Source organism: Camelina sativa, chromosome 17 (assembly GCF_000633955.1).
Source record: "Camelina sativa cultivar DH55 chromosome 17, Cs, whole genome shotgun sequence".
NCBI classification, from domain to species: Eukaryota; Viridiplantae; Streptophyta; class Magnoliopsida; order Brassicales; family Brassicaceae; genus Camelina; species Camelina sativa.
The window spans coordinates 5171745-5183150 of record NC_025701.1 but is presented as its reverse complement, the minus strand read 5'-3'; the positions used below and the strand labels follow the sequence as shown (position 1 = coordinate 5183150).

The following is an 11406-nucleotide window of genomic DNA, read 5'->3' as shown; positions in this document are numbered from 1 at the left end:
TTTTCAAGTTTGGCTGGGGCTTACTTGGTCTCTCCGTAGTTCACAGTCTCTCGTGGTGGATCATTGTTTTGGCTCAGATTGTTTACATTAAGATCAGTCCAAGATGTCGCCGGACTTGGGTTGGTTTTAGCTGGAAAGCTTTTGATGGTCTTTGGGACTTTTTCCAGTTATCTGCGGCTTCCGCCGTCATGCTCTGCCTTGAATCTTGGTACTCTCAGATTCTTGTTCTCCTAGCCGGACTTCTTAAAGACCCTGAACTTGCTTTAGATTCTTTAGCAATCTGGTAAGTTTTTTTCCATGTTTTACATTTTAGTTTTTATTTCCAGTATTTTAACATATCAAGTAGAATACATAATGTGCCAAACATAAAATATAGAAATACGTACATACAGCCGAAAATAGATAAAAACCTTTATTTTTGGGTACTATTAAAATTTTAGAATACTTCCAAAATTTTAGTTCCTTCCATGAAATGTAGCCGTAATTGTTACAATTTTTTTTAAAAAAACGTGGATGATTTTGTTTAGTATAGATTTAAGAACAATAATCAGAACACTGTGTCCATAATGGTATTGTGCTGTTTATCATTTGTCCGATCAAACTCTTCAACTTTTGGCTAGTTTTTGGGAATCTCCTTTTTGAGAAACAAAAAAAGTCACGTTAGTCTCAATGTATGTTTGCGTTAAAGCCAAAATCAGTGTTTTATTTTGGACGTTTCTTACTAGCTCTCTTGAGAGCGTAAACTTCGTGTTGTTTTCCTTGATAAACAACGGCATGCACTTCTTGTGCCTTGGAAAACTCATAAAGTATCGATAACTTCAAGACCCAACTTGGAGTACTAGTTTATTACAGCGACTTATTTTAAGGATTTGATTATTAAAGTGTAGTATATTACTGACTCCTTCTGAACAAGAAACAAAAAGTTTATTACCGACTCTTTCTTATGACTTGGTCATAATAATAATATACTACAAGTTCTTATTACTCTAACTTATCTTACTTAATTTTTGTTTTTATCTGCAGCATGTCTATTTCGGCAATGTCGTTCATGGTGTCCGTTGGATTCAACGCAGCTGCCAGGTTGGTTAAAAAAACGTTTTCTATTATTATTCACACATGTGGTAATAAATAAATAACACAAGTTAATTACAAATGGATAATAACTACTAATATTTTAAATTTATTTGTTACTACAGTGTGAGAGTTAGTAACGAATTAGGAGCTGGAAATCCAAGATCAGCAGCATTTTCAACCGCGGTAACTACGGTGGTATCATTTTTACTGTCATTGTTTGAAGCCGTCGTGATCCTCTCATGGCGTCACGTCATCAGTTACATTTTCACGGATAGTGAAGCCGTTGCTGAAGCCGTCGCCGAGCTCTCTCCTTTCTTAGCCATCACCATTGTTCTCAACGGAGTACAACCTGTTTTATCTGGTATAAATACGGCAAAAATATAATTCAATTAGTCGATTAGTTGTGATTTGTGAATGAATGATTCAATAATTGAATTTTGTTTATTTTTGGATAAAAACAGGTGTGGCTGTTGGATGTGGGTGGCAAGCATATGTGGCGTACGTTAACATTGGATGTTATTACATTGTGGGGATTCCTATTGGTTATGTTCTTGGTTTCACCTATGATATGGGAGCTAGGGTAAAATTTCATTTTTACATGGTCTTATATTATTAGTTGAAGTGGTGTAAATTTTGAAATTAAATTAAATTGTTAATGATTTGGTGCAGGGAATATGGACAGGGATGATTGGGGGAACACTCATGCAAACTATTATCTTAGTCATTGTCACTTTCAGAACTGATTGGGATAAAGAGGTATAATTTACTGATTACCATTTATATCTTCATTTTTTTTTTTTGTGCAAGCTTATATCTTCACTAATACAACAATTTTAGTAAGTATGTTTTGACTTTGGGTTCATTTGTTTATTTATTTGAGGATATTTATATTTTTTTGGTTTTTAATTCAGGTGGAGAAGGCGTCGAGACGATTGGACCAGTGGGAAGACAGCTCTCCGCTACTTAAGCAATAAAATAAATAAATTGATCTTTTCAAAATGAAATTAAATCTTAGGGAGAGTTGGAGGTCCATTATATATAATTTTTTTTCTGGTTTTCCCCAAATTGATTAAAAAAAGAAAGATAAAACCCTAGTTAGTTAATCAAGAGATTCGATATGCGGATCTCTTAATTAATTAATGAATTGGAAAATCGAAAAGTTTTCAGAGGGGGTTGGAGTACGAGAATTAAGAACGTGGTCAATGTACATGATTTTGTAAGGAAGTAAGAATGATGATATGTTGATGTATTGTGTGGAAGAGTGAAATTTCTTGTAAACGTTTCTTGTGTATGGATCAAATAATGAAAACATATATGGCTGTTATGGTCCACAATTATTTCTTGGTAACCCTACAAAATGTGGGAATTTTTACATAATTTTCGTCACTCATATAATTTTCTTACGTAATAGTTATATGATTTCAAGTGGCATGTTTTTCCATTTTGGTGATTTTGCATTTTGTTCCGTGGTGTTACAAGTTGGAACTACTTACTATTCGTTTATAACTTATTTTATTTTATTTTAGTTCATCTATCTGATCCTATTTGTAATATGTAAAAACTTATATAATTACTCTTTCTCTTTTCCATATTATCATTTATCAATTATGTAATCTGTAAAATAGTATATGTTATACTAAGCTAGTGAACGTACTCTGTATTTTCTGAAAACTTTGGGATGATTAAAGATTATTTTAATTCGTTTTAAACACTTTTTGACTATGTTTCTACAAATCTTTTTTATAATTCATAAAAAAAAATGTTAAGGTAGAGTCAATGGTTTTGTTCAAAAAAAAAAAAAAAAAAAGGGTAGAGTCAATGGTCAATAAAAGTTTAGGTAGGATAGTTTCGACGGAGGCAGAGAATAAATAATATTTGTTGAGTTGTTAGTGGGTCAACGTCAAACGAGTCAGATTAAACTTATCATCGTGTGTTGTAACGCCAATCATAGTAAAACAGGTAATCCTATAAACTTTCAAGTGCATATAAACTATTTTCGGATGATTTATTATTTTTAAAGACCACAAATTATAACTATAAGATAATTTGCCATCTTAACCGACTATATGCAGTCGGTATCAAGTTTACATCTTAGAAGTTAGAACTACGTTTCTTACGGAAACTTAACCAAAGCGACGAGAAATTCAGAATATTTTATATGAGAAAAACTTTATCGTAGTCAAGTTTAGTCTGCTAAAGTAATTATCTCCATCTAATGATGACGAAATTGTTATAAGTATTTAAACTTTGTAGCGAGTGTTGTACTAGTTGGAAAACAAAAGAAGTCACGTTTATTTAGTCATTTTTTCTTTTCTAATACCATTATAGTAGACTATTAAAACGTTCGTAAGACTAATGAGTATATATCTTCGCACGAATGTTGAAAGCGAGAGGGTTATCGCTGAAATAGTCAAAATCTGGTTTACTGAAACTACTTGGCTTTTGAATGAGTAAATTTGGTGGACCAAATTAAGTTTATCATTTAGTTTTTGGATCTGATTTGATTTGATTCGGTTTGATTTACTTTGTTTGTTTCTGTCTAATAATTTAGAACAGTCATAACGTAGTTAGCATACCCTGAATAAAAGTGGGACACCATCACCATGCATGATGCATGATGCATTCATACTACTAAAAAAAGATTGAACTTGGAATGAAACTTAAACTACGACAGACCAACCCAAACTAGATTTAGTTTTAAATTCGGTTCACTGATTTATCCCCCATACCAGAATACTCGTTATGTATGTCGTCCATCGTTTCCTTTTCTTTTTTTTTTTAAAAAAAAATTGCATTTATATTTAATGATAAAATGATAATGTTGACATTTAACAAAGAATACAATATTGTTAATTTTATTTATCAGCTGCCTATGTTAACTTAAAATATTACAAACGTTTTACGTATTTTCTTCTGCATTTTTTTATTAAAACTTAGGAGAATACTGTATTCTAGTTGAATAGTAACACAATACAGTCTTAGCCAAAAAAAAAATAAACATCAAGACTTACTATCGCTAAGAATGCGATGTGACATAGCCTTTGTGTGTTTGAGCTTCCCCATTCCCCATTCCCCAATCCCCAATCCCCAATACTAGTTAATGGTCCATGTGAAGATTCATTCAGTTAAATGCTTTCCATCATGTTGGTGAAGTTATTAAATATTGCGGTTGGAAACAACTCACCTCACTTATTATTTTATTTTTCTTATTCATAAGTACTGTCTAATTTCTTTAAAAGAACCACAAAACAAGAAAATGAAATGAAGAGAACGATATACAAGATGATGATTATGTGTCACACACAATAGATTTGAGGACTAATTATATGGTAAATCTACTGTTATGTAGTATAGTTTTTGTTGTTGTTGTTGTTACATGACATGAGTGGTATGACTATAAGTTTGGTCTTTTATCATCTTCCACAAAATCGGCTAGCTTTGTCTCGTGATCAAGAGACAACATACTTTGACAAGTATAAAATAAAAGATTCCAACTTGTACGGCAATATTAAATGTTTATGGTTGGATCCGTTTGAGATTCGAGCTCGTACGACTAGAAAGAAACAAAATTGAACGGATGATAGGGAAGTGGGAGGGAATCATCTCAATTTGGGGTATACGGATCCACTCACCATCACGCGTAGTTTGATATGGTGATCTCCAAATTATTCACTCACTCGCACGGGTTTTATGTAGGACTGCTTTTAAAAACTTGTAGGTCTAGAATTGGTTGCACATGTCACCACAATCGAGCCAACAAATATAACAGTGGTTACAAATTGCAAGTGAAATTGAAGCACATAATAGAACATTTTCTGTTTTTTTTTTTTTTAATAATAAATGTTTAAAATAAACCAAAAAGATATTCACCATAGGGAAAAAAAAAAAGTCTTTGAAAAAGCAAACTCGAGAAAAATTGTTTTAAATAGTTGACAAAAGAAGAAAAATTGTTTTCAAATCACCGGACATGAGAGATACGCAGTGAGATTGTTTGGCCTTATTTTTTCCTTCTTTTTTTTTTTGCCCCATGTAGAATAAAAGAGTCAAAATTTAGAATGATAAGAGTCAGATAAATCAATCAACCTCCATATCATTTGAGTTTCTACTTCCTTGTGATCCTCCATTATGTTCTGGTTTCATGGGCGGAGAGTTTGATTTCCCAATGTACTTGCACGTCCTGAAAACACATTCACATCCTTTCATCAGTTTAAAAATCGTTTCTATCAATTATGACCAAAGTTTATGCGGTTAAAATAGCTTGAAGAGTAACTAAGAGAGAGGGTTATGTTATATTTACGCGTTAAGAGCATCAGCTTTTCTCCTGATTTCACCAGATTGCATCTCTGGATTAGCGTCTTTGGGTAAAGATTCTTGTTCTGCGCTTCTCTCCTGAAGCCACCTCTCAGCTTTATGACATTCATCAAGAACCTGAAAACGAAAAATATAATCAGGGGTCTCATCATATAACAATCTTGACAAACTTCTATCTATCTCATCTCAGATTGTACTGCCAATAGAGTGAGACTTATGTAAGTAGTTTAGAACCAAACCGCGTTCTTTCGTGGAGGAGGAAGAGACTCTGCAGCCATTCGATTTTCTGCAATAATTTTCAGAAGATCTTTTGATGCTTGTACTCGCTCTTCTCCATCTTTAAACCGCAATTCAATAGGATCGATGAGCTGCTCAGCAATATAAGTCATCAATTAGGACATGAAAGTCATCTGCAGAGACTAACCTTTACAAACGGAACTTTTGAGAGATTTACTTACCTTTTTGATATCATTCAATTTCTCAATGTAAGCATTTTCAGATTCATCATCACCATCTTCGTAGAGCCAGTCCTCTGTTTCCTGAAGATTTCTAGCTATGCATTCCCGTTCTGACTCGGTTGCAGTGTTCCGATATGTATTTAGCATCTGCCCATATACACAGTGTTAACTGCTATTCTTGGAAGTGATAACATCTTAAAAAGGAAACAAACATTTTTTACCAAAATCTAGAGGTGGGAGCTATTAAACCGAGATGGAGTAGTACCTTATCACGCATCTCATAAACAAAGGATTCAAGAGCATTTTTCTTATCCTTTGTCGATTCCATCTTCAGATCTTGCTCCACTAAAGAGTTCTCTCTCTGTTTGGCCTCCGATAACTCATCCTTTGTCAATGCACCAGATAGATTCGCAACAACTGGAATTTCCATTCTTTTGATAGCCTTAGGCTCATTACCCTACACAAGATAAAACTAATCTCAGGATTTTTGCAGATTACCATGCTTTGGAGAATCTCCGGAACAACCAATTGATAGTTTCAGAATTGAATGGAGATGCCAATGCTTTAAGATCAGCTTCTTATTTGTCGGACCTCCGGCTTGCAGCCNTCAGAAGATCTTTTGATGCTTGTACTCGCTCTTCTCCATCTTTAAACCGCAATTCAATAGGATCGATGAGCTGCTCAGCAATATAAGTCATCAATTAGGACATGAAAGTCATCTGCAGAGACTAACCTTTACAAACGGAACTTTTGAGAGATTTACTTACCTTTTTGATATCATTCAATTTCTCAATGTAAGCATTTTCAGATTCATCATCACCATCTTCGTAGAGCCAGTCCTCTGTTTCCTGAAGATTTCTAGCTATGCATTCCCGTTCTGACTCGGTTGCAGTGTTCCGATATGTATTTAGCATCTGCCCATATACACAGTGTTAACTGCTATTCTTGGAAGTGATAACATCTTAAAAAGGAAACAAACATTTTTTACCAAAATCTAGAGGTGGGAGCTATTAAACCGAGATGGAGTAGTACCTTATCACGCATCTCATAAACAAAGGATTCAAGAGCATTTTTCTTATCCTTTGTCGATTCCATCTTCAGATCTTGCTCCACTAAAGAGTTCTCTCTCTGTTTGGCCTCCGATAACTCATCCTTTGTCAATGCACCAGATAGATTCGCAACAACTGGAATTTCCATTCTTTTGATAGCCTTAGGCTCATTACCCTACACAAGATAAAACTAATCTCAGGATTTTTGCAGATTACCATGCTTTGGAGAATCTCCGGAACAACCAATTGATAGTTTCAGAATTGAATGGAGATGCCAATGCTTTAAGATCAGCTTCTTATTTGTCGGACCTCCGGCTTGCAGCCTTCTTGCTATGCAACTATATTTTTTAGACGGTGTTAAACTATACTTACAGTAGGACCTGACGAAGCGTCTAAAGTGTCATCCTTTGTAGCAGCAGATTGGTGGTTGTTTTCGGATATCACATCTTCAGATGTTATATTCTCCTTGTGATGTTCTATTAGCTGTTCAGAAATGGAAAGTTTAGACTCAAGCTAGGGAGTGATGTAAAGGCAATCATATCTGGAGAGGACNCCTGAAGATTTCTAGCTATGCATTCCCGTTCTGACTCGGTTGCAGTGTTCCGATATGTATTTAGCATCTGCCCATATACACAGTGTTAACTGCTATTCTTGGAAGTGATAACATCTTAAAAAGGAAACAAACATTTTTTACCAAAATCTAGAGGTGGGAGCTATTAAACCGAGATGGAGTAGTACCTTATCACGCATCTCATAAACAAAGGATTCAAGAGCATTTTTCTTATCCTTTGTCGATTCCATCTTCAGATCTTGCTCCACTAAAGAGTTCTCTCTCTGTTTGGCCTCCGATAACTCATCCTTTGTCAATGCACCAGATAGATTCGCAACAACTGGAATTTCCATTCTTTTGATAGCCTTAGGCTCATTACCCTACACAAGATAAAACTAATCTCAGGATTTTTGCAGATTACCATGCTTTGGAGAATCTCCGGAACAACCAATTGATAGTTTCAGAATTGAATGGAGATGCCAATGCTTTAAGATCAGCTTCTTATTTGTCGGACCTCCGGCTTGCAGCCTTCTTGCTATGCAACTATATTTTTTAGACGGTGTTAAACTATACTTACAGTAGGACCTGACGAAGCGTCTAAAGTGTCATCCTTTGTAGCAGCAGATTGGTGGTTGTTTTCGGATATCACATCTTCAGATGTTATATTCTCCTTGTGATGTTCTATTAGCTGTTCAGAAATGGAAAGTTTAGACTCAAGCTAGGGAGTGATGTAAAGGCAATCATATCTGGAGAGGACTGATGAGATTGTACTTACAGAAGCTGAATCGATCGTTACAATCCCGTGGAGATTTAACTGAACTCTTACTTTGACACGTGCTGCTTCTCCATGGGAAATATGGAAAGGACCAATCTAACAAACATTACACAGCAAAGTTAGAATTCCATAATATAAACAGTGACCAATAGTGGAATAACTGCCAGTGTGAACTCAGAGCTATAAAGACTGAATATAGATCCAAAAAAGGAAAGCCTGAAAGATACCATACCTTAAAACTGCTTATCGGAGTCGGTAAATCTGGTGTTATTTCGTTATGGTTTGCATAAAAGGCTTCCAAATGGAAAGTGTTTTCCCTATGTAGAGTAAGAACCTTTACACTTGGAAAGACCTGGCCTTTCGGAAAGAGCAACTCATTCGATGTTGTGTTTATGGGACCTTTCTCAGAAGAGAAGCCGACTGCGAAAGGGAAAGAATCTTGAACCTGAAAATAGGAGAAGCATAAACAAAAGAAAAATTAGCCATTCATAGGAAATAAATCCAAAAAGGTGTAAACGCCATCATGTTTTACTACACACTACCTATTCGGCAACTACTGTAATAATCTATTATTGTGCTAGACAGTTTACNTATGCAGTGCCCAATAATGGAATAACTGCCAGTGTGAACTCAGAGCTATAAAGACTGAATATAGATCCAGTAAAGGAAAGCCTGAAAGATAGCATACCTTAAAACTGCAGATCGGAGTCGGTAAATCAGGTGTTATTTCGTCATGGTTTGCATAAAAGGCTTCCAAATGGAAAGTGTTTTCCCTATGTAGAGTAAGAACCTTTACACTTGGAAAGACCTGGCCTTTCGGAAAGAGCAATTCATTCGATATTGTGTTTATGGGACCTTTCTCAGATGAGAAGCCGACTGCGAAAGGGAAAAAATCTTGAACCTGAAAATATGGGAAGCATAAACAAAAGAAACATTAGCCATTCATAGGAAATAAATCTGTTAAGCTATAAACGCCATCATGTTTTACTACACACTACCTATAACTACTGTAATAATCTTATTATTGTGCTAGATAATTTTTATTAAAGAATACCTCATAATCTCTAACTCGGAAAACTGGACTGAGCATTGCACATTGAAGCGCACATCCTCGAGCTACACACTCACTTGCATTCACAGTCCTGCCTAGCTCCCTCTTAAACAAGGAGCTTAGCATCTTAGATATAGCTGGAATTCGGGAACCTGAACCAACTAGCTCCACAGAATGGATATGATCCAAACTTAATCCAGAGTCAGCCAAAGCCTTCTGACACGGTACAATTAATCTCTCCAACAAACCTGCTGACAACTGCTCAAACTCTTCTCTCTTGATGAAGCTCCTCACGTCCTTCTCCTCCATCAGACATTCAATATTCAGCTGTGCCTCAGCATTTGCACTCAAGACCTTTTTAAGTTTCTCACATGATGCTCTTAACCTAACACACGCCTTGGTATTTGTATATACATCTATGCTGTATTTCTCCTTAAATTCAACGGCAAAGTGGTTGAAGAGAACCTCATCAAAATCTCTCCCGCCCAAGTTCTTATCAAAAGCATGAGAACGGACTCTCATGCTTCCAGACTCAAATGATGCCACACACACTTGTGTATCGCAGTGACCAATATCGATAAACACAATGTAAGTAGGGCTCGAGTTAGCCGCCAAGTCTGTCTTGTATATACCATATCCAAGAGCAGTGGCTGTAGAATCATGCATCAATCTCAACGGCCTCAGGCCAGCAATAGCTGCAGCATCCAAATAAGCAAGTCTCTGTGCGTTTGTAAAGTAGGAAGGTATCCCAATGACACAGTCTGAAACAGGAGTTTTGAGACTCTTCTCCGCGGTCAGCTTCAAATGTGAAAGCAACATGCCTAGTATCTGCACAGGACTAAAGCTCTGAATCTCACCCATGTACCGAAGCTGAATCTGAATTCCACCATCAGAGCCTTCGGAAGCTTCAAAAGGGAACAACCTCAGATCATTCTGAACATCAGGTTCCCTAAATTTCCTACCGATCAATCTCTTTAGCTGCGAAATAGTAGATTTGGGATGCATAGTAGCAGAGGCAGCAGCAGCAGCACCCATAAATCTCTGCTTCTCACCAAAGGAAACCATAGCAGGATTTTCTCGGTTTGACTCATCGTTCAACAAAACATCGATCCCTCGTTGCTTTGCAACCGCAATAACACAATTCTCATTACCAACATCAAATCCCACCACACTCATTTTAGCAAACCTCAAAAAAACCAAATAGATAACCGTATAACTTAAAAGATCTCTACACTATGAGCTTCCTGCGAATCAAACTCCTCGCTTCTGCAATATAAGAAACCAAAACCAAAATCACATCAACAACTTAAGAGAATCTATCAATTAAAGCAATCGGATCAATGCAACATAGTAACCCATAAAAGGTAAGCACAGAACCGGTAACAATCTGAGAAACGACGCAATCAACTTCACAAGAATGTGAAAATTTTCAGCACTAAAATCCTCACAGGATCGTTTAATACTAAAACGGAATCAGAAAATTTTCGTGTCTATTGTTCACTCTTAGATTTTTTCCTAAGCAAATCAACAAGAGATCTTAGATATATATATACGCATTACGAAACTCTAGCTCGTCAATGAGAAATCAAATCAAACGAGAAGAAAGAGAAAAGGATGAAGAAGACTATACGGTGATCAGAATCTTCGAATCGCGTGACGCTAAGACCTCCGATGACTTGGGGACGAGGACGAACGAAGAAGATGAGAGAAAAAAAAAACAAAGTTAAGAGGGAGAGAGAGAGAGACAAGGGAAAAAAGGGTAAAGAGAATTACAGAAAAGGAAATTTTATTTAGATTTAAGTCCTTATCTATTCCATTTAATTGACATTATAACCCCAAGATATTTTTTTTGACCTTACCTAACACCAAGATTTTAACTTTAAGTTTGTGTCGTGCGGAGAGAATTTTTTTTCACGATATCGCACGAACGTACACAAAGTTCAGTTGAGGTGTGATCGGGTTCAATAAATTATGTTTAATTTTCAGAAATATATTTATCAAAAAAATCTTAGTAAGTAGTATGTATATTAAAAATATGATATTGAGGCAAAAAAAAATCTACATACTTATTTTTTTGGTTGATTAAATTTCGAAAACTGTCATAACAATATAATCTATATCCGATATAATGAATGAGA

The 11406-nt window shown here is 35.7% G+C and overlaps 2 protein-coding genes across 3 annotated transcripts in view; one reads left to right on the top strand and one right to left on the bottom strand.

Annotated features, from left to right (window-relative positions):
* The window catches only part of LOC104755420 (protein DETOXIFICATION 36), a 4877-nt gene extending 2481 nt beyond the window's left edge, over positions 1-2396 (top strand). Inside the window, exons 3-8 of one of the 2 annotated variants that reach the window (XM_010477798.2) lie at positions 28-283; positions 1024-1080; positions 1197-1435; positions 1536-1654; positions 1744-1830; positions 1986-2396. In XM_010477798.2, the coding sequence (XP_010476100.1) occupies positions 28-283; positions 1024-1080; positions 1197-1435; positions 1536-1654; positions 1744-1830; positions 1986-2048 (821 nt within the window). In that variant the 3' untranslated portion in view covers positions 2049-2396. The remainder of the gene's footprint in view (positions 1-27; positions 284-1023; positions 1081-1196; positions 1436-1535; positions 1655-1743; positions 1831-1985) is intronic. The other variant, XM_010477799.1, reaches the window with a different exon arrangement.
* LOC104755419 (heat shock 70 kDa protein 16) lies at positions 4981-11014 on the bottom strand. Its single transcript, XM_010477797.2, has 11 exons — positions 10899-11014; positions 9272-10534; positions 8450-8662; positions 8218-8313; positions 8020-8130; positions 7631-7822; positions 7453-7512; positions 5844-5930; positions 5625-5753; positions 5372-5502; positions 4981-5251 (listed from the first exon to the last, which is right to left on the bottom strand). The coding sequence occupies exons 2-11, from the start codon at positions 10442-10444 to the stop codon at positions 5149-5151; spliced, it is 2295 nt and encodes a 764-aa protein (XP_010476099.1). The 5' UTR covers positions 10445-10534; positions 10899-11014; the 3' UTR covers positions 4981-5148.